This window comes from Physella acuta, unplaced genomic scaffold (assembly GCF_028476545.2).
Source record: "Physella acuta isolate Inbredline_101_S28 unplaced genomic scaffold, ASM2847654v3 ptg000571l, whole genome shotgun sequence".
Lineage (NCBI taxonomy): Eukaryota > Metazoa > Mollusca > Gastropoda > Physidae > Physella > Physella acuta.
In genome coordinates, this window is record NW_026732090.1 from 109978 (window position 1) to 132725 (window position 22748).

Here is a 22748-nt window from a genome sequence, read left to right on the forward strand (position 1 = left end):
TTACAATCTGTTCCACAGGTTTTGTGCTTATCTTCTATTTTGACACGCAGTCAATGGCAGGCATTTCAATCTGAAGAAATTCAGAAACGCAAACTAGCCTCAGCATCTGCTGTTGCTGGAAACAGGAGTAAGTTTGTAATATTTTATAGGCTGAGCCATTTTAAAGGATGCAGTCACATTAAAGATAAAATATTGAATAAACATAGCCAATCTGATTACTTTTTTAATTTGATAGGAGCTGTGAAAACCTCAGCTGATCATATGAGTAGCAGTGAAAGTGAATCTGATGATGGGGGTGTTCCCCCTTCCAAGATGCAAAGGGTGAAAAGATAATTTTTATATTGTTTTCTTGATTAATAAAATGTAAAAATAATTTTTTAAAAATATCAAGAAGAATGTTTAGTTTGCATTTATCTTGATGTTTTTAAAAAAAAAAAAAGAAATATTACTTGATGATGACACTTTAAAAAATGTCAGTATCTGTTATACCTCCTGCAGCGTATCCCTGATCTCAATGTCAATGCTGTAGCTGATGAGCTGGCTGGTGCTCTAGGAACAGAGGAAGGACTTTGTTGTGGTGGGTGTGTACCACGACACACCATTCATCATCTACCACAGTCTCACCATACATTAGGTCATCATCACCCACAGCACCATCATCGACATGTACATCATCATCATGGCCCAAGACAACACATGAATCTTCATCGAGCTGGTGTTGGTTCAGATAGTTCTATGGAAGGTTATTACTTTTTCAGATATATCAGTTTCCATATAATACTTAAAAATATATAAATTGGTCCGTTGTAAGAATAAATTTTTAAAATTTTAATAAAGTTTTTATTTTCAGGTCAATCTGATTTTAGTTTCGATGAGGAATATGATGAAGAAAATCCAAAACTTAGAGCAGTAGTTCAGAGTGTGATGGCTAGAAATGTGCAGCAAAAGTCAGAAGAAATGGATGATGGTGGGGAATCCAGTGAAGAGGATGGTGGTGCTGATGTTGTAGTTAGCAAAGAAGGAATCCCTTTACCAAGAACAGTCAGGGCTAGAATGGCTAGAAAACCAGAAGGATTTTCTCAGAAACATGATGTCCATGAAGCTGAAGTAGATGCTTTGGTTGGGGTGGTGAACAATGTAACAGATGAGGAGGATGAAGATGAAGAGGAGGAGGAGGATGAAGATGAGGAAGTGAGTTCAGACAATGAAGAAGGAAGTGATGGCCATCATGATCATCGTCACCATAGTAAAGAGCAAGAGAGGCAGTTGCAGATGGAAGCTGAAAAAGCTATCCGGCATCAAAGGTTGACTAGGCAGTTGTTGGCACCAGGAACTGAAGATGCACCATTAGTAGAAGTTCATGAGGTAGATGATGATGAGGAAGAAGAAGATGATGAAGAAGATGAAGAAGAAGATATGGAAGACTCGAAGGAAACATTAGCTTCAAAGGTATTGTTATAGTGTTGTATTTAACTGTTTGAAAAAACCCACTTTTGTTTTTTACTTGAATTTAGTTAAAGAAATTTGAATCTTCTAGTTATCATTTAATTAAGAGTATCAAAATGTTTCACAAATATGTTTTAGACTGGCAAATCCCTGAGTGGTGGTTGAGGAGTACCCCTAAGCTTTGCTTTGCAATGATTCAATTTCAAAAACTTCAATTCTACAATAAATTTGTTTATTCACACATAAATAAATATATAAAAATATATACACAGACATATATGTAATGTATGTATATGTATAGCAAAATACTACCTACAGCACAGAATGCTAAAATAGTAAGCAACATAAAATGATTTTTTAAAGGCTCCAGCTCATGGCAAAAGTGATGAAAAGCACAACAGCATGAGTGATGAAGAATGGCAAGCTATTCATGGATTACGTGAATATGGTGTTGCAAGAGGTCATAGCCATCATCACATAATGATTGAAGATGATGATACTCTAATCAGAAATCTTTCTTCAAAAGAACTTAAACCAGGGTAAGTGTATTTTATTATTGGTTTATTTTCTATAGTTGTTACCAACCATTTCATTCTTTTATTTCCTGTTATCTAGATAACCAATACCATTTATATTTTTTTTCTAGAACTTATGGTCTAAATATCCTAAGCCCTGATGATGATGAAGGCAGTTGCCACAGTTCTCGCATCAGTAATAAATCTGAAAAAAATATGGCAGATTTTGATGGTGAAGAGGGATTAAGCGAAGAAGAATTGGCTCAAATAAATGCCCATGTTAGATACAATGCTCACCAGACAACCCCACATATGACAGCTCTATACCATCCACATGCTAGAGGTATTTTACTTTCTGTTGGCTTACTTAACATTTAAATTGTGTATGTTGAAAATAAAATTGTTCTGTGATGGTTGTTATTAATATATATTAATATTTTATTACAAAACTACAGGTGTAAGAAGACCTAGACTAAAATTGAAAAGTCCAGCATCAGATTTTTGCCTGAGTGATGTCTGTAAACCAGGACACACTTTACTGTGGGATTTAGTTCAGGACAATATGGCAGTAAGTGGTCCATTGACTCATTTAGTGTGGTACATTGCCAAGCTTCATTCAGTATTCAAATAGGGATTGGGATCGTTTATTAGCTCAGTCTTTAAAAATTACAAATAAAAATCAAAGTGTTTAGAATTGTTGATCAAAACTCTTATTTGATTAAATTAACTAGCTTAAAATAGCTTTTAAAAAATAATTTCTTTGAATTATTACATTTTTCTTGTTCATGAAGAATGAAATTAAAACTTAATTTCTTTAACATCTTCTTTTAGAGTCAGCTACCAGAAGGTATTGCTAGTGAAGCTGAAAAGGCATTGACTAATCTGCTATGTTGTTCTAATGATAGACAAATCCGCACTAAATTTATTGAGGCAATAATTGACAATCTTGCAAATAACAAGTAAGTATGTTGTCTCAAAATAAATTTAATTCTAATGAAATAAGTTTTTATGTTATACAAATATGAACACTCTAATAAAATATGCATTTGAATTCACTTAATCAAATCACTTTTCTTCAAATATTAAAAGGGCTAGTTTGTTTTAGTCAATTATTTTTTAACTTTCAGATCAGTGGTTGTGTCAATGCGTTTACTGACAAAATTGTTCAGCTCTTTTAACAGTATGCGCCCAATGGGAGGCTCTTATAAAATTGTTTTGTAAGTATTTATTCCATTTAGATCCTTCAGTGTGGAAAAAACTAAAGTTATTAAAAAGGAATAAAATTCACTCAGATTGAATTCCATCTATTCGGCTGTTATACTATGCAAATTATATAATACATTTAAAAAAAATCTTTTGTAAAACTGTGACACTTAAAATTTAACTGTGCTATTATTGATACTAGTTGCTCTTTAATAAAATGTGCAGAGTAATAGTGTGAAAAGAAATACAACATAAATTAAAAAAAATTAACAAACAATGAAATAAAAACTGCTTTTAAAACACTTCCTACTGCCTATTTGCACAAATATGGTTTTAGGTTTACTAAACACATCCTACAAAATATAGAACATGGGTAAAAATATATTAATTAAGATAAAGACCATTTGCCTAGCCTGAATTTCAGCAAAATATGTACTAATAATATTTGTTTACCCTTATACTTTATTAAACTAGTGTAGACTCATGTATCAAAGGAAATTGGTTATAATTTATTTTCTGTTTTCTACATTTCTGAAGGTCTTCTTACCCATAAAATTTATTTCCTAGAAATGTTGCTAATTTAATTTACACTTTATTTAGGTGGGCAGAGAAAACATTGGACATGATGAAACATTTCTTTAATAACTTGGTTTACTTCACTGAACAAGCCAAAGACAGGACAACATGGACATCTCAGTATGTTGATACAAACTTCCAGAAAATTAATTACTTTCATTAAATTTTTTTACAATCTAACTTCTTAAATGCAAGTGTAAAGAGAATTAAATGTTTTTAAATGGCTTAGAAATACCCTCTTTACCTATTCTTTCTAGCCATGGGTTCAAAGAAGAAGTCTCAGCTCGACTTGTTTTTTTATCATGTGTGTTTTCATGCCAGTATTCTCCTGAAACATTCCGTAAGTTTCCCTTTTATTTTCAATTTCTTCCTTTTATTTTTTATTTCATTCTCTATGATGTTTATTTTGATAATTGGATTCTAGCTTATTATATATTATTTGTTAATGAAATAAATAACTACAAACTACTTAAGGAAAAACCTTTTGTAAATAGATTTCATAGCACATAAACAATTGTTAGAAAAGTTTTTTTTTTACCACTGATTTGGAACTAGATATAGACTACCTTACGTTTTTTAAAATAGGTTATTTGTTTAGAAAATAAGAGTAGCATATTTAACATCAAGGGACATAATCATCCATCAACAAAGGGAAATAACTAAATTCCTTTGTCAAAAAGTATATTTGTATTTAAAAACACATTTTTATTTACAACATATTTACTAGCGGCTAAATTATATTTGAAAATCAATTTAAATATGTTGATAACTCATCAAATAAAAACAGTCAAATAACTACTGATATATTTTTGTATTTAAATCCTTGGAAAATTCATATATTGAAACCCTTAACTTTCTTACTGAAGAGTATTGGAAGGTATATATAGCCATAACTTGAAAGTTAAAGTGAGGTCCGCAAGCTGTTGTAACCTTGAGCAAATAATTTGTCATTCATGAAATTTCTAGAACTTATTTGACTTCAGCTGACTTTGACCTCTTTTTTATGTTTTGTGTAACCTTGAGCAAATAATTTGTCATTCATGAAATTTCTAGAACTTATTTGACTTCAGCTGACTTTGACCTCTTTTTTATGTTTTGTTCGTAGTTGTTGTTTTGTATATAGTTTGCAGAGGTTGTTGTAGTTACCTGCTTCAGTATATCTCATTTTTTTTTTAATATATTACTAAAATGTAGGTCTAAATCAAGAACAAACAGACAAACTATGGGAATGTCTTGCAACCAACCCTGAAAGCTGTGAAGATTGTCTTAGCTGGTTTTATGACCAGGCTCGTGGAAAAGAGAATCATGCTCTTGATCTTGACACTTTAAAACACATTTTCATTGTAAAAGTAAGTAAAGCAAATCTTGTTTGATTTTTTTTTTTTTTTTAAAACATTGAAGTATGGTTCAAATACTCAATTCTATTAGGCATTGTCAGATGCCTGTACTTGTATCATCATTGTTCCTTTCTTGGCTTTCATTTTTCTCATTGTATATTACTATAATTGTTTCAGATGCCTAAACTTAAGGCTGAGACTATGCCTATGATTGGGTTAAACCTTTTCCAGCAGCTTTCTAACATAACTTGTATGGCAATGCATGGCAAGTCTCTCCTAACTGATGAACAAGTAAGATTTTACTTCTTTGTTTACTGCTAGATGATAGAAGAACTAAAGTAACATTTTCTTAGTGAAACTATTTTTGAATACTACAGGCTTGCGGTATGGACCAACTGTGGGAAATTGCACTGAAAGCCAACAATAAGGCTGTTTCTACAGAAGCCATCCACATTCTCAACAATTATTACATTAATTACGGTGGTGGGACCTTAGATAAGGAAGAAGAGTTTGTGCAGCGATGTATGAACAGTCTTATGAAGACAATGAATACATTAAAAGAGGTAAATTTTAAAAGTAGCTAACCTATATTGGTCCATGAAAATGTATATATTTTATTGTAGGATAACCATATTCTAATTTTCAATATACAAATGATTTACAGGATCCAGCTACTAAGCTCCCCATTATTCAACGTGGGCTTTTCCTTTACAAGCATCATCTTGATGCTTTCCGTCAGCGCTATGCATACCATCTACATATGTGGCAGTTGGAGAATGTTGGCATTTCTAGCCATCTTCCAGCAAATAAACCACAGACCATCAATATTTATCTGCAGAACACAGACATGTCTGATAAGGTCTAGAATTTAAAAAATTAAAATATCTTGATTATTAACTAGAAATTTAAATTACTCATAGGCCTTGAATCTAGAAATAATCTAGAGATCTTGGTCTAGTATTTTGTTACCATGTTCTTTTTATGTATTGCTATATATTTTTAAAACTATTTTTTTCATTAGTATAAGAATAAATTAAATTAAAAAACCCATGCATAAATTACTACTTGATATTGCAGAAATAAAAGCCACTTCAATAATTACCATTGATTATTTTGTAGGCATTGATTGAGATGCATCCAACCAACCTTGTCTCTGAGTTAAGAGCTGAAGTTACCCATTGGTGGGAAGATCTTCAAAAGCAACAACCTAAACAGACATCCTCATCCTCAAGTCCTGGGATAATGTCCCCTCTACTAGGACATATGCTGGGTGAAGGGCCTCTTCGTATGATTAGCTCTGGTCAAGAGCTGTTTGTTGATATGGATGAGAGAACTTTAGGAGATCTTCATATGACCGATGGTCAAGTAAGAACATGTGGATTCTTCTTCATAACTGTCTTTAATTAGATTTTTTAAAACGGTATAAATATTGATTTTCTAATGTTTTTTCCACAGCATGTTTTTGTGTCTATTGGTGCAAACAGACAACAGAGAAAAAGTGATGGTTCTATTCCATCATCAGGCTTGTCAGTTCCAGACAGAAAGAAATTACCCATGAATCTATTGATTGCTGAGCCTCACTTTGATAATTTATTTAAATTATTAGAACAGCTTAGTGACCTTAGTTTTCAACTAGATAATGTGGTATGTTGATTTAAGTGTTGTTCTTATAGGCAATTAGTAGCACTCATGTGTATTACTGTGTTAAAATATGTAAACTTTGACACTAGTGATAATGATTCTAAATGTAGTCTATTTAATTTACTTTAAATCTAAATAATTAAAAACTTAAAATGTTAAAGGATGTTTAAAAAAAAAAAATTCTTTCAAAAGGAAAAAGAAAGGAAAGCCAGCCTTCAGGCAGAAGCAAGAAGATTGTCTAGAGATGTTTGGGAGCTGCTAATGATGCTTCCAACAAATGAAAGTCTTATCAATGGATTCATGAAAATTTCCACTGATCAGGTTAATTGCTCAAATACCTTATATATTATTTTATATTTGTAAAGTCTCGTCATTCTGTATCTTACATTTTTTAGATTGTCTTTTCGTAATCTTAGTTGAATAAATATATGCCTCATTTTTGTTTGTGTTAGGCTGTTACTCAAGATGAATGGAATCAGCTTCTCCCACCCAGTAGCCCTCACAGACTGTATTATTCACTTCAAACTGTTGAATTTCTTGCGCACGGTACTAAGCTTGGTCAAAAACATATGGTATGTTTCCTTTAAAAAATAATACTCAACTCTAATTCTTTATTTCAATTTACCATTACACAGTTTTTGAGTTACATCTTTAGGTTAATGAAAATAAAGGTAAATAGAATGCAATATAAAATTATCTTAAAAAACATCAATTTTTGTTAGATGCGGTCAGGTAGTGGCGATGCTGCAGAAGAAAAAAAGGCATATGGAGTGAGTAAAACCCAGTGGTGTATTAAAGTAAGTGGAAATAATTACCATCCTATGTTTAGTCAGATGAAAGCAAAAATAAACTTAGTTAGCAACTACTTGCTGAGGTTTAATGCATTAAAATAGTTTTGGAAATCTTTAATCCACATTTAATCTAATCTTTATCTTATTGTATTTAAAATAAAAAAGGATTTAATTATTTAAAGTGATTAGTTATGTAATTGCTTTTCTGATGTATTTTTTGCAGTTTATTTCTAAAGGAGGGCTCAGCCATATGATGGATATCTTTATGAATGGATCTCTGCAATGCAAAGAAGGAAATATCTGGAGTCAAGTAATTATAAGTTTTTTTTATTCTGTTTTAGTTGATCTAATTCACTTATTAAACTTTCTACGCATGTCCTTCTTGTTATTCTTTCTAGTGGAACCAGGAATGCCTAGGCTATCTGCTAAGGCTAATTTCCCAGTTCTCTGTGGATGACCCAAGCCAAGAAGGTGAGGGCAGTAACAGCCCTCGTAACAGAAGAGCTGTGAACAAAAAAGGCAGTTCTTTCATTATTTCGACTATATCACAGGTATAAACTTTATGTGTTCTGAAAAGTTATGAACTTAAAGTTAAAAGGTAATTATTTTTAAACCCTTTACTAGGGTAGAGTGCTCGACTGGTACCCGGAAAGTCTCAAGTTCAAACCTAGGTTCAAGTCAGTAAAATGTCCCTAAGTCCACCCAGCTCTGAAGGGCACGTAACTCATGTTAGGGAAAGTAAAGGCAGCTGGGCATAGTGCTGACTACACTATCCATATATATATGCAGAGGTCACAGAAACATGTGAACTCTACTTCACTTGCCGGAAGGAACGTCAGGTTTTAGAAGGGATCTAAAGATGCTTCTTTAGTGGTTATTTCTCATGTACCTAATTGTGGCAGAAGTGTATAGTATTTTCAGTTCCACAGTTTTGGAAGCCTCATTGTAATGAGCTACATTTTTCTCTTTGTTTCAGCATAGGTAGTGAAATTAAAACTTATTAAAATTTAATTTTAAAAAAAAGGTAATATTCAAAGAAGAAAGTAGCTCAGGTGACCAAATCTGGTTTAAACCAGTTATTTCATGTATGTCATTCTGTTGTTTTTAGTCTATCTTGGAGAAATTGGATGTGCAAGCAGTTGTGAAAATTTTAATGCAAATCCTGTTTGATGCTGCCATGCCTATGTAAGTATAAACCCACCTTACCTTGTCTCTCATACTTGTGCTTCTAAAAAATTCATTAAAAAGTAGATTACCGAGGGAGCATATAATTTAAATTGAACATTTCTCATCAATCAGGGACTCTAATCAACTGTACTGTGGAACTTGGGGGAGAAGAGAAGGTAAATAAAACTTGTTTCTTATTAGCCTAATGTACAACATTTTTAAAAATAATTACTACCCTACAGAAATCATAGTGGTTACCCATGAACAATTACTTTTCAGTTGTGCAGTATGCAATGTCATTCTTGGTATCTCTGGCATTTTCTTGTGATCAAGTTTTAGACTATCTGTGCAATGCTGATAATTTTCATTCTTGGTTGAAACGTCTTACATTGGAAGCACCTGAGGTAAGTCTAATGAATTATCCATTCTTCGTTATTTAGACATTTTTTTACATGAATTAATAATGTAAATTGTAATTTTAATACATTGAATAAGCAAGCATGGAAAGAGAAATTGCTACCCTGTCCAATGTTTATGTATTTCTTTTCTTTGAAGGCTCATGTTCGTAAACAGGCTTGTCTAGGCCTACACCGTCTGTGCCTAGGAAAGACAAAGCAAGAGAAAAAAGGAACTGCATTCTTAGCGCCTGTGCTTGAACAGCTACTTAGCTTTCTTTCTGATACAGAACTTTTTAAGCCTAAAAAGTTTGAGGTGGGTTTAAAACTTGTTTGGTAAACTATTCAGTAATACTTAAGTAAGATGAATAATAATTCAGAAACACCAAATCATTTACTAATTTAAGTTATAACATCTCTTTTAAATAGATGGATTTTACCAGGGAGGAAAAAGAAATTTATGGAGCAGGTTGCCATGACTATTTTCTGTTTATACCTATGTGCCTTGATGAGCTCGATGTACAACAGGTAACATCATTTTAAGTGGGCTTTTTTTATTACTATGTCAACCAATTGCTATTGCTACAGTGAATAAAATATAATTATTCCCTTTTGAGCAGACAAACATTAATATGGATGCTTTGTTGAAGCAAGTAACAGATGATATTTTGAACCGTCCATTCTATGAGACATACAAAGGTTATGAAGAAGATGAAGGACTGATAGGACTCCTTAATGTGGCTGCTGCCTTGTACAGGCATAACCCTCCATTTGTTATGTCTGAGGAAAACAATGTAAGATGTTTGTAGAGATCATTCTATTTTTTGATCAGATAAAATGGTTTTAAATGTGTGAGGATATTTTTATAAGTTGTGCTGATAATCTGTTGTTTCTCTTGTAGCATTTCCTTGATGCCCTCTCTGATTTCCTGTTTCTGGTGCCAAGTCCGAAGTTTCCCCATTTTCCAAAGTGTAAAAGTCAGAAAACTAGACAAGCAGCTTATGATCTTATTGCTGAAATGTGCAGTGGAAATATGAGGAATTATTCTATTGCTGTTGACAAATTCAGGCGCCAGAACACTAGAGGTATAATTATAAGTCATAGTTAAATTTTAAACCATGAAATAACATAGAAACACAAGTCAAATATGAATCTAAATTTGAAATTTTATCAGAGGCTCATGCACCTTATCCATGGGATTACTGGCCCCAGGAAGATGGCAGGGCAAAGTGTGGCTATGTTGGGCTTACAAATTTAGGTGCAACTTGCTACATGGCAACAGCTATTCAGCAGCTTTTTATGATACCCAGGATTCATCAGTCAGTTCTTCAATTCCAGGTTTGTCTTGAATTTCATTCAATTGTGTCAAATTAATGGGATGCATCTATCAAACTGAAAGTTAAGCATTATTTTATGTCGTGCTGCTTTACAACCTTCATTTAACCCTACAGGCTGATGATTCTCGGCCTCATGCTGCTATGATGATGGAGCTGCAACGAATGTTTGCCTATCTTCAGGTAACCAAAATATACATGACATTATTTTGTCACTGTAAACAGTAATTTAAAAGTTGACTCACCTCACTTAGTAAAAATTTCCAAATAATGATAACTTTTTGATGATTAAACTGCATTTATCCAACCGTACTATTTGTATGTTACAATAAATTATGTTTATGTAGGAAAGTGAACGTAGAGCATACAACCCAAAAAGTTTCTGTAAGACATACACAATGGACAGATGTCCCCTTAACACAGGAGAACAAAAGGATATGCAAGAATTCTTTACTGATATTATAACTAAACTGGAGGAAACCTCTTCAGAAATGGTATGGGTTTTTATCTGCATCTTTCTTTGCAAGTCTTTAAGCATGATATTTCTTTTTCTAGCTCAGGGTAGTATTACAAATTGTTTAATAATTTACTAACAATTGAAAATTTTTGTGATTAACCACATGAAAATTGATTAACACACTAAGATGAGGACACTTCATCACTTAGTAATGATTTAATTGCAATTGTGAAGATTTTTAAATTTTATTTTCACAGAAAACTGTGATAAAAGAAATGTTTGGAGGAGAAACTACAAACAATGTTGTCTCTCTGGTATGTTGTTTATACATTGTTATATCACCTTCTTGTTGGTTTGTCTTCTTTTTTGTCTTTCCATCATCTTTTGTCTTCATGGTACTTTTTTAATTTATATTTTACTAGTTGATTTTACATAAATTGATAATTCAAATTAATGATGATTATTATATAGGATTGTAACCATGTGAGTCGAACATTTGAAGAATTCTATACTGTAAGGTGTGGTGTTGCCCACATGAAGGATCTTTATGTAAGTTGAATCACAGTAATAGATGCTTAAATTTATCAATAATTTATTAACACAATCTTTTTTTTACACCTAACATAATATTATCATCCCTTTCATGTATTAAAAATCTTGTGTTTATCTCTGTTAAAAAATACAGGAATCTTTGGATGAAGTCACAGTGAAAGACATGTTAGAGGGTGATAATATGTACACTTGCTCACACTGCCACAAAAAAGTCAGGGCTGAAAAAAGGTCAGTCAACTTGATACAAATTATATTTTTGTTGTTGAAATAAAACCTATAATAAAGGTAGTATTTAATGACAGCATCACTACATATTTGTTATGCGTTTTTTCTGTTGTTATTCCAGAACCTGTTTTCGCAAGCTGCCACAAATCCTTTGCTTTAACACTTTGAGATATTCATTTAATATGTTAACAATGATGAAAGAAAAAGTGAATACACATTTTTCTTTTCCTGATACACTTGATATGTCACGATATATGGAGCATAATTTAATTGGGAAAGACAAAATCAAAGGTACCAGTACATTTTTTATGCATTTTGCTCCCATTAAAACAGTATTCTTATTAGTGTTATAATTTATAGTATCGTTACTAAACAAATTTAAAAATAGAAGTGTTTCTTAACATCAATAACATTTTGTCTTTAGATGTAGAAGGTGAAGGATCTCAAGAAGATGAGTCATATGAGTACAAATTAATAGGAGTTACAGTTCATGTTGGTAGTGCTGAAGGTGGTCATTACTATAACCTTATCAAAGATACTCAGACCAATAAATGGTAAGTTGTTCTGTCATTTTGGATACATTTTAGTTTACTCAATACTAACTTTTATTTAAAGTGTTTGTTTCATTGCCTCATTTAGTAATATATATTAAATTATCAGATATTAAAACATGAAGCCCATCAAAAGGATAGAGAAAAAAAAAAGATTTTTAAGTTATGGCTTATCACACATGAGATAATTAAATGTTTAAACTATTATGGTTGTAGAATTTACTAACTGAATAGTACAAAGGAATAAAGCAGATAAATCATATTTTCTATTTGAATGAAATTTTTTAATATCAATTCTTATTAAAAAAATCATTTTTTCTACAGCAAATTTTTACCAACAAATGAATTATTTGATCTAATATGCATCAGTATCTACCTAATCTTTGTATTTTACCAACTCTTTTGTTATTTGCTTCTGCATAGCCCAAACATTTCCCCAACCCATAAATAACTAGTCATCTATAGACATTGCTCCATTTCCAACATCATTAATAATTTTTAACTAATTTATTTTATTTAGCTTTTAAAATGCCTGAGTTATAAGGATTTAACAAGTGCAATTATTTTTTATCTATATTTTGTGATACAACACTCTGTTTTTATGCCTTCTTGTCTTCTTAGCCATGTGAGCATCTAGTGATTGCAAATGAATAAAACAAATAATGAAAAAAAAATTAAAGTCTTTTCTTATTAAAATAATCTTGATTGCTGTTGTAGGTACCATTTTAATGATGCTGATGTCAAGCCATTTGATGCAAGCAACATTCCTCATGAAGCCTTTGGTGGAGAAATGAATGTAAGGTTTTACTAGACTTCACTAGATAACCAGAAAAATAAAACCTATTCTTGTTTTATTCTGTGGTTGTAATTCATCTTATTTGGAATTAAAAACTAAAATCTAAAAATAGTTTATGAAAACTGTTATCTTAATCTTTATTAGTTGATCTTGTTAAAATAATTATATAAATTACGTGGTGTGAATCTCCAGGGCAAGACGTATGACTCTGTATCAGAGAAGTATCTGGATTTCCCTATTGAGAAGGTAAGATTGATTTAGTAGTTACAGTGATATTGTTACAGTGATACTCATACCTTTTAAAAAACCAACAATCATACAATTGTGTCCCTTTGCATTCCTTTTCAGACAAACAGTGCCTACATGCTGTTTTACCAAAGAGTATCTCCAAAGCAACAAGATGTGAAAGAAGAATACAACTTTGAGTTGAATCCTGACTTGGCCAATGTAAGTTTTTAATTTAAAATTAAAATCTAACTCGAGCTCTAAACATTTCACTTTCTGTTAATATTTTTAGCGCAATTTCCATTCTGGAGAATTGCGTTTATTAACCCGTCATTTCTGGATGAATGGATGGATGGATGGATGTATGAATGTATGAATGTGTGTCCGCAGCTTTAAGTCGTATCTCCTCCTCAACGAAGCAATATCGATGACTAGTTCCAAAAGCAATTATGTTAAGTAAGTTACGAGGATGAGCATAGGCCATAAAAATTCCGGGTTTCTTTCATGGATTTCCCGGAAAAGCCAAAAAACCTCGAAAAAATGCAGTTTTTGGCCCATATCTCGGCAACCAGACAACTTAGCGACTTGAAACATGTACCAATCGATTCCTGCTATAATTTAGAACAATATTGCCGAAGAAAGTTTTCAAAAATATCCTTTCGTTCGGTCACAAATTTTTTTTTCAATTAATTAAAATTTTGACCGAATTAGTAGGCATTTTTTCCAACCACACCACACGCGTCATCACGTTCAATAGCGGCGCCATCACGTTCAATGGCTGCGTCAATCACGTTCAGTAGCTAGGCGCGCAATGGTTTTTAGTCATGTAACTATATTGTAAATAAAACATGTATTTTAACCAATGGTCTTACTAACCCTGCTCTTGATTTACGCTACGACAGAGCTATTTTTAGATAACATAAGGAAATTGCGCTTAAATGTCACTAGACTTTTTAATTAACTTGTTTTCAGCTTAATAGGATTTCAGTTGATTGCTTTTTTTTTATTACAGTGGATCTGGAATGATAACACACAGTTTCTTAAGGACAGAAGTATTTTTGACAGAATGTACTTTGAGTAAGATTTAAGAAATTTATTTATCCTAATTTTCTATTTCCACTTGATTATTAAAAGTTAATGAGCTAATTTTAAATTTATTTATAATTTAAAACAGGCATGTTTGGCAAATGTGTGCACACATTCCCAGCACTCTTCACATAGATGATACAGAGAGGGCCAATCACCAGGCTGTTATATTAGCTTCCTGCTTTTTCCTTGAGTCTTTTATTCATGCTAAAGAAAAGGTTTGTCGCTAATATAACATTTTAAGTGTATGATGTGTAGTTTAAAAAAAAGGAAATGAATCCTTTTTTCTTTCAAACTCTTTACAGAAATCAATGCCCAATTGGATTGATTACCTTATGAAGAAATTCAGCAGCTGTTTGGGTCCGTGTGAGGTAAGATAAGTTAATAAATAACTTTTGTAATGGGAAAAACATTTGTAGTTTAAATGATTTCAAAGTTTGTTTATTTACTAATGTATATTTTAAATGAGGAATACTGAATGTGTATTCTATTCAGTGGCTACTGGACCATATGGCTGAAGATGATTGGTGGATACAACACATACTTATTAAATGCCCAAACAACATGATAAGACAAATGTTTCAACGGCTGCTAATCATGATGATAACCCAACTCAGCAAGGCATCTAATGAGTACATTGCTTTAGGGTGAGCCACACTGTTTTATTTAATCTTCAACATTTTTGTGTATGTTTATCTGATTTATACATGGCCTTACTAATATTAAAATTTCTAATCTTCTAGTAGTGACATGGACACATCAGAGCTCTGTGGTCATAGCTGTCTTACAAGGTTCATTACTAAAGTGCTTTCAAATGTAAGTATAAAGTTTAGAAAAAATAAAAATCTATACTATTTATCATAAATAGTAGAAACACTGGCAAAAAAGTGTGTTGTATTTAAATGTATTATATCTTCTGTTAAGTTCAGAAACATGAAAATAAACATTATAATGTAATAGCTAAATACAGCTCAGAACCTAATTAGCTTTTTTTATTAAGGTCATGACATTTACCCCCCCTCAGCTTGAGTGTGGCATGCGGCCCACTAACAAGTATTTGATGGAGTACTTCACCTTTCTCTTTGAGTTTGCTAAACTTCAAGACACAAACACAGATTTCCCATCAGCATCATTCCTCAACTCAATCAACACCATCAGCATGGTAGTCAGATTCTACATGGGCAGTAAAACCTCTCAGCCAGACTATGTGAGTGAACCAACTGATCAGCTTATTGTAATGTGTCTTGCACAGTTTGCAAATGTTACAATTAGGTTTACACTGGGTTACTTGGTATTGCAGGTAGAAATTTTGTCTGACGAAGATGAAGATGAGGAAGTTCTAGTCATGTCGCCTGATGAGACCAGACCTACAGCCTTGAACAAAATGATCTCATTGATTGCTTACTTGGTGGAAACATCCAGGGATGGTCATATACTTCAGCTCAGTGAATCAGATATGAACTATCTAATTAGAGGAAGGGTAATTCATCTTTTAAAACCAGATTTGTTAAGGTTTAAGTTAAAAGTACTGCAATTTGAGCAATTTTAAAAAATTGTTTATTTGAAATGTTCATTATCTTTTCCCTTTTGTGCCCAAGGCACATGGGGCTGCCACATAAAGCTCCCTCCACTTGGTCTCTGACAATTTTCCTGTCAGTCCCTTTTGACAGTCTTGCCTCTGCCAGCTACTTCCCCATCATGCACCTCCACGTCTCTCTTGGTTTTCCCTTTCTTTTTCCTTGAGGGGTCCAGTTTAGCGCCTATTTTAAATATTACAAATTGTTATATTATATAGGGCCACCCTTTCCTGATGTACCAAGTGCGTGACAACATCAACATTGAACACACCTGTAACCTGATTGTCAGCCTCTGTATGTTTAATGAACCCCTAGCAGTCTCTGTAAGTTTTTTTCTTGTTGCCTGATTACATTGTAAAGAATACTGAAATTTAAAAGTTATTTTTACACTTTTTCCTTCTCTTATTTCAGATTGTGACAGCTATTTTTAACAATATTAAAAAACTTGGAGATGTAAGTTATCATTAATACTGTTATAAAAAATATTTTTTTAGTTATACTCTAATTTTTTCATTTATACATGACAATTATGCATTATTTTCAAAGTTGCATCATTAAGATTTTTATTTTCAGTTGGCTAAGCCATTTTTTGATCTCCTGACACACCTAACAGAATACTCAGGCAGAATGGCAGGCTATCCACCTTTTACACAGTTAATTGTATCAAGGTTATGGGAGGTGAGTAGAATCAAACCAAGAACCTCATAGTTATATTGTGAGTACTATGAAGCATTAAAGTTAACTATTCTTGTATTCATTTGTTTAGCTGACTAAAGTTACACCTAGGCAATGTCTAGAATGGTTGACCCATAAAGTGACCCACAATCGCTTAGCCAGACAGTGGACATTGGACTGTATGGAAGGATGGGTTGAACAATACATGGTAGCATACAACAGCAATCTTGTGAGAATGGGTAAGCTGAGGAAAGGTTTTTAAATACTTTTTTAACATTAAATTCATAAAAACTAGCACATTGGAAAAGGTATCTTTATCAATATATCAATAAGCTTACATCTTCATAACTAATCTGATTCTTAATTTTTGGTTGAAAAAAAAGGTAAAAGTGAAAACTAGTACTTCTTTATAATTTCAAATTTTTGTTAAACAATATAACTAAAAATGAAAATGAGAACTTTTTATATTCAATAATTTTGCAGCCAGTGCACAGCTTCTAGTGTCTCTTGTACCAAATGAACTCTTCAGATCCACATATAGACCAAGGGTCATTGCAACATGCCCGAGTACAATTGTGGTAACTACTTCTTTTAGCTATTTATTTTGGATGATAGCTTTAGGAATTAATATTTTTGAATTACCCAAACTCATTAATCCTTAGTCCTGGATTTTTACATTGAAAAAGTATATATAATTTTTTTTGTTTCAGTGGGGTAAAGAAGACTTAGCAGTTATGCACAGGGTAAGACTTGTCAATATTTGTATACTTATCTTTTAGCTAAATAATTATCTGTTCAGTGTAACACAATGTAATACTAATTGTTTTTATATTTCTTCCACAGATTTATCAGCACTTGCTCTTATTACTTAAAAGAGCGCATGTACATATAGGTGGGTCTAATTACATTTTCCACAGTTGTTTTGTATTGCATATCAAAGATGAAAATATTTTAATGTCAATTGTGTATTTATTTCATCAGAAATAAAACTCTTGTATCCCCAGCACCATATGACAGTAATCAAGCAAACATGGTTGGCCCATCTCATGCCAAGCTGATGTCATTGTTTTCTGTTCTAAATTACTGTCTTTACTCACGCAGAGAAAAACTTCTGGTGGGTTTTGTGTTTGACATAGTTCATTATTTACTCATTTATTTGGAAGAGTTATTTTTTCAAATAAGAGTTGGCAAAGATAAAATGTCTGTTCTTATTACAGTTTACTCCTTACTTCATGGACCTGTGGCAGCTGTTCCATCCATTTATGCTGGAGCCTCAAGTTCCACTCAATCACAATAAACAGGTAGGTCATTAACCATTTCCTGTCCAGGGCATCAATACTATTTTACCACCCCTGTGGCCAGGTGAAAAGAAAACACATTTTTTAATCACTGCACTTTAAAAATAAAAAAAAAAAACAATCACTTACTTTAAAAAATTAAATAAAAAGCATTATACACATAATAGGTCCGAGCTTACTATATATGGGGTTAAATAGCATAATAAATTACTAAAAATAAATTAATTAACCCCAAAAAAGTGTAAATAAAACGCTGGCACATAGGACTGTAAAGGGTTAACCATCTTATTGAACTAATCTCTAGACTATCCTTGCTGAACATTATTAAAATTTCATTTCTCATCTTTTTGTTTTACTCTTTAGGCTCTTCTTATGTTTTGGTACAATGTCAGTCAAGATTGCCCTGAAAATTTGCAGCAAATGGTATCAAACCCTCATGTGTGCAAAAACATAGCTTTCAATTATATCTTGTAAGTTTTCTTGAGTAATTTTTTTCTATTTTTGTCACAACTATTTTTGTTACAACTATTTTTGTTACTTTTTTAACTTTGTGTTACTTATAAAATAAATTATGACCATTTTTATTGATTCAAAATTTTCTAGAGCTGATCATGATGATGAACAAAACATCCTGTTTAATCGTGGAATGTTACCAGCTTACTATGGCCTACTTCGAATGGCTTGCGAGTACTCCAATCAGTTTATGAGATCACTGGCAGGTCACCAGAATCTACAGTGGGCTTTTAAAAACATTTTACCCTATCCACATCAATATGTACAGGTCACTATTATTTTTCATCTAGAACAATTGCACATTTTTTGCAGTTATATTTAAAATCATTTATATTTAGTGAGTTATTCTATTATCATTCATATTGACTGAATTATAGTAAAATAATTCATATTGATAAATCCTAGGCCACTGAAGAGCTTATGTGCATGATGAAAATGATGGCAGAAAGAAAGCGTGAACACTCACAGGAAGAAGCACAGCTTGTTGAGAATTTCAGAAAAACAACTTTAATTTTATGCACTCAAGGACTGGATCCAAGGGTCATGTGGCAGACACTGTGCTCGTATGTTATTCAATGGATGATTTTCATTTGCTAGTTGTTACTTGATGAAAGATTGTTAGTAATATTTTGCTTGTAATGACAATTGTATCTGTTCATTTCTTTTCAGAATTTATAAAATTCTGGTAGTAACAACAGATGACTATATGACATTGCTCTATCAGAATGGTCTCTCCGTCCTCAGCCAGGTGAGTGTCTCATTTGGCTTAATTATTCAAACCAAACAACACAGTTTTGAGTTGTTTTTTTTATAAACACTATTTTTCATACAATGTATCTGGTATACAGCAGAGCCTGTTATATTTAGGATGTCTAAAAATTATTTAAGTTTCTGTAATAAATATGTTGAGTGACTATAATTATTATATCAGTGCCAGCTGATTGATACTGTTTTCTTTTGTTTCCAGTCTTTCTCAATAATCTACACCATGTTCCATGAGGCAACAGCCTGTCACATGACAGGTGACCTCATTGATGTCTTACAGCTCATCAATTCTTTACTGATGGCTGCCAAAGACGGAGAGAGAAAAGGTGGGGTTCTGGAATTACATTGATTTGAAAATATAGTAAAAAAATAATCATGAAGAATGTTATTTAATCTGTTTTACCCTTTCAGCTGAGATCCGGTCTATGATTAATCAGTGGAAAGAAAGAACTGATGTAGCCAAGAAACTCCTTACATTGCTCAATTCTTTTGTGCCAAATAATCTAAGAGGCATTGCATTAGGTAATCATTTGTGTAGCTCATCTGAAAGTTCTTCTTGCTTATATAACTGACTCATCTGTTAACCTTAACATGTACTTTATCTTTTAGTTATGTTCAAGTTATAAAAGCTAACCCCTCTAGAAACTGATACATTTACATAAATAATTTTAAATTAATTTTTGTTTATTTCAGATGTTCTCCACAAGATGGTGCTTGTCATCCAAAAGGACATCACACAGTTTCTCACTACAACTTTACTTCATGCTCATAGTGCTTTCCAAAATTCAAACACTGCTAGTAAGTCATTTTTTTTACTGCTGAGATTTAAAAAAAAATTACCTGCAAATGTTTACTTATATTCTCTAAAATTAACTAAAATTGTGTGACTTTATAAACAGTGAACGTGGGACCATTCTTCCCTACTCGCTCTTATCAAGGACTGAGCAACAAGGCAAATGTTCGCCCTTCCCGACCACAGTTTCAGATGTATTTGCATGCGGGGCAGGTGGAGGTTAGTAAGGTGAGTTCCTTTATTATTTCATATCAAACTAAGTCACCATTCAAAGTTAGCATTTTCTCTCACCAACACATTAATTTATGTTTAATCCATTTTGACCTAATAATTTGTTTCAGGGAACAGATGAAGACTATGACAAAGCTCTATTGAATTACTATGAACCTTATCATCGTCTCATAGACAGGATGTGTAGAATGGCAATCAATTTAAAGATTCTCAATGCTGATCTCATTACTTTATGTAAGTTGTCATAACAATATGAAAGTAATAACTGTGATTAGAATATGAGTTAAAATAAGTATATAAATAAAAAACCAGGGTAATGGACAATAAAACCACATTATTTGATGTTTTTCTCCAGATGCTATGGTGGCATATGAAGGTGTTCCTCTCCACTTACCTTACTTTGCCAAGATGTGGAATGAAATTATAGAAACTTCTCAGGTACTTTTCCTATTTATCCAACCAATAAGAAATTATGCAGCATTGCTTTTACTGCTTGATTCTTTTTACTTGCATGAAACCTTTGTTGGTTTGTTGTCACTATAAAAATGTCATTTCAATTAATACTTTTTTTTGTGGTAATCTCCTTAAAGGTAAATTTTTCAAAACAAGAATTTTGAAGAGTGAAACTAAAAACCCTACATTTCAAATGTGTTGTTTACTGTACTAATTAAATTGTATAAATTTGGAAAAACCTGAAAATGCCTTTGATTTGTTGTCAGAAACATGGGGGGGGGGGGGGGGGAAGCCTGATATTTTTGTAATGTGATCTTTTCCTTGTTTTTCTCAGACTGCTGACCCAGACCACACACTTGTAAATACTTTGTGTAAATGCAACTCTTTTATTGATTATATTGAAACTGTGCTAATGGATGAGCGTAGATCTCTAAACAATGACCACATTTACCAGTTCTTCAGAAATTTCTTTCCTAAGGTTTGTTAACACAATTTATTGCTCTATCTTGTCCTTTATTGCCGTTTAGAAAATTTCATATAAGTTATAATTCAATATTTTATTTTAGTTTTTTAATTACTATTTGAAATGTACTCTGTACAACTTTATAAATCATTAATGTACTATTATAAGATAAATCTAATAAAATCATTATTTTCAGGTTCACGAACATATAATATCTGATGGTGGCCAAAACATTATTATGAACTTAGTGGCTTCAATTCTTGCTGAGGCTGACACTTTAAAAAGGAATGAAACAGAGAGAGATATTATGCCAGTACTCAACAGATTATTAGGAGTAAGTACTTATGATGTTATAGGAAAAAAAAAATTTCCATTGTCAAAGTTGTAGTTATTATAAACTGCTGGTTACATGTATTTTTGTATTAATTTGAACGATATTTCAGTTGTTACTTTTCTCTTATGTAAGGAATTAAGGGCCATCCAACTGATCCTAACTGTTAGACCAGAGCAACATCCCAGTGGTCTGCTACCCAAAGCTCTGAAGTCTATTGTTAGACTTTGTCGTTTACATCAGCAACAGAGGGCTGATATGTTAGCAGCTGCACAGGCACGGGCAGATGCTGAAGCTGCCAGGAGGGAAAGAGAGGAGAGGAAGAGAAGAGATGAGGCTGAGAAGAGAAGGCAAGAAGATGAAGAGAAGATAGATGTAGGCATGAGATCTGTTGATGATGAGGACAACACTTTGTTGATATCCAGGAGAAGGAAGTCATCCAGTCCCCTTTCTCAACACAATGCTGGTCAGTAATCACAGCTGTAAAATATTCACTTTAAGTATGTCTCGACTGTGTAAAAAAAGTAGTTATATCTTAAAATTATTAATTTAAAAAAGGCAATTCAGTTTTTTAAATAATAGAAGTTTAAAAGTGAAATTAAATAATGAAAGCAAATTAAATTTTATTACAGCAAAATAACTGACATTCTCCATTTTAAACCGACATTACTAGTAGCCACTTAAGTAACTAATTTAGTAATTATGCAATAAATAAAATTTCATTTTATAATTTCATCAGTTTGGGGTTATTATTAAATTTTGAAAATAGTTGTATTTCACAATAGGTTAAAAAAAATAATTTTAAAGAATTAATAAAGTTTTCTAATAAATACAGTGTTGAAGTTAAACAACATAAATAATTAAATATGCGCTAGTTAGAAATTCTGTTTCATAATTTAATTTCATAATTTGATTTAAAAAAATATTTTGTAATCTTCAAAGAATATGGTGCTCGATAAAAAGATTTAAAAGTTTCTACTACTAGGGAGCTTGGTAGCAAAACAGTAAAGGGAAATAGCTCGGTTATTTTTTTATTTGTGTAATTATAGGTTTAAAATATTTATTATTAAGTAAACTTTCCCACATTCATTTTTCCCTACATGTAACTTAATGTAAATTAATAAAGTTTTCTAATAAATACAGTGTTGAAGTTAAACAACATAAATAATTAAATATGCGCTAGTTAGAAATTCTGTTTCATAATTTAATTTCATAATTTGATTTAAAAAAATATTTTGTAATCTTCAAAGAATATGGTGCTCGATAAAAAGATTTAAAAGTTTCTACTACTAGGGAGCTTGGTAGCAAAACAGTAAAGGGAAATAGCTCGGTTATTTTTTTATTTGTGTAAT

At 32.1% G+C, this 22748-nt stretch overlaps 1 protein-coding gene across 1 annotated transcript in view; it reads left to right on the plus strand.

Moving 5' to 3' along the window:
* The window catches only part of LOC131946774 (ubiquitin carboxyl-terminal hydrolase 34), a 32707-nt gene that overhangs the window by 8241 nt on the left and 1718 nt on the right, over positions 1-22748 (plus strand). Inside the window, exons 11-79 of the mRNA XM_059307702.1 lie at positions 19-127; positions 236-321; positions 478-742; positions 851-1449; positions 1810-1985; positions 2093-2304; positions 2417-2529; positions 2793-2920; positions 3089-3178; positions 3765-3860; positions 3998-4080; positions 4935-5089; positions 5255-5368; positions 5455-5640; positions 5742-5936; positions 6197-6442; positions 6533-6721; positions 6911-7039; positions 7171-7290; positions 7441-7515; positions 7733-7819; positions 7908-8060; positions 8618-8694; positions 8809-8852; positions 8956-9080; positions 9232-9387; positions 9501-9599; positions 9692-9865; positions 9973-10156; positions 10246-10409; positions 10523-10588; positions 10753-10899; positions 11120-11176; positions 11334-11411; positions 11548-11642; positions 11761-11930; positions 12064-12193; positions 12908-12986; positions 13179-13232; positions 13335-13433; positions 14224-14288; positions 14386-14515; positions 14603-14668; positions 14793-14944; positions 15041-15113; positions 15322-15504; positions 15598-15777; positions 16093-16197; positions 16286-16327; positions 16448-16552; positions 16641-16788; positions 17033-17127; positions 17260-17292; positions 17393-17441; positions 17554-17663; positions 17767-17850; positions 18211-18317; positions 18451-18628; positions 18766-18923; positions 19030-19108; positions 19328-19451; positions 19537-19647; positions 19819-19923; positions 20025-20146; positions 20260-20383; positions 20505-20587; positions 20937-21080; positions 21262-21399; positions 21532-21862. Coding sequence (XP_059163685.1) covers positions 19-127; positions 236-321; positions 478-742; positions 851-1449; positions 1810-1985; positions 2093-2304; positions 2417-2529; positions 2793-2920; positions 3089-3178; positions 3765-3860; positions 3998-4080; positions 4935-5089; positions 5255-5368; positions 5455-5640; positions 5742-5936; positions 6197-6442; positions 6533-6721; positions 6911-7039; positions 7171-7290; positions 7441-7515; positions 7733-7819; positions 7908-8060; positions 8618-8694; positions 8809-8852; positions 8956-9080; positions 9232-9387; positions 9501-9599; positions 9692-9865; positions 9973-10156; positions 10246-10409; positions 10523-10588; positions 10753-10899; positions 11120-11176; positions 11334-11411; positions 11548-11642; positions 11761-11930; positions 12064-12193; positions 12908-12986; positions 13179-13232; positions 13335-13433; positions 14224-14288; positions 14386-14515; positions 14603-14668; positions 14793-14944; positions 15041-15113; positions 15322-15504; positions 15598-15777; positions 16093-16197; positions 16286-16327; positions 16448-16552; positions 16641-16788; positions 17033-17127; positions 17260-17292; positions 17393-17441; positions 17554-17663; positions 17767-17850; positions 18211-18317; positions 18451-18628; positions 18766-18923; positions 19030-19108; positions 19328-19451; positions 19537-19647; positions 19819-19923; positions 20025-20146; positions 20260-20383; positions 20505-20587; positions 20937-21080; positions 21262-21399; positions 21532-21862 — 9028 coding nt within the window. The remainder of the gene's footprint in view (positions 1-18; positions 128-235; positions 322-477; positions 743-850; positions 1450-1809; positions 1986-2092; positions 2305-2416; positions 2530-2792; positions 2921-3088; positions 3179-3764; positions 3861-3997; positions 4081-4934; positions 5090-5254; positions 5369-5454; positions 5641-5741; positions 5937-6196; positions 6443-6532; positions 6722-6910; positions 7040-7170; positions 7291-7440; positions 7516-7732; positions 7820-7907; positions 8061-8617; positions 8695-8808; positions 8853-8955; positions 9081-9231; positions 9388-9500; positions 9600-9691; positions 9866-9972; positions 10157-10245; positions 10410-10522; positions 10589-10752; positions 10900-11119; positions 11177-11333; positions 11412-11547; positions 11643-11760; positions 11931-12063; positions 12194-12907; positions 12987-13178; positions 13233-13334; positions 13434-14223; positions 14289-14385; positions 14516-14602; positions 14669-14792; positions 14945-15040; positions 15114-15321; positions 15505-15597; positions 15778-16092; positions 16198-16285; positions 16328-16447; positions 16553-16640; positions 16789-17032; positions 17128-17259; positions 17293-17392; positions 17442-17553; positions 17664-17766; positions 17851-18210; positions 18318-18450; positions 18629-18765; positions 18924-19029; positions 19109-19327; positions 19452-19536; positions 19648-19818; positions 19924-20024; positions 20147-20259; positions 20384-20504; positions 20588-20936; positions 21081-21261; positions 21400-21531; positions 21863-22748) is intronic.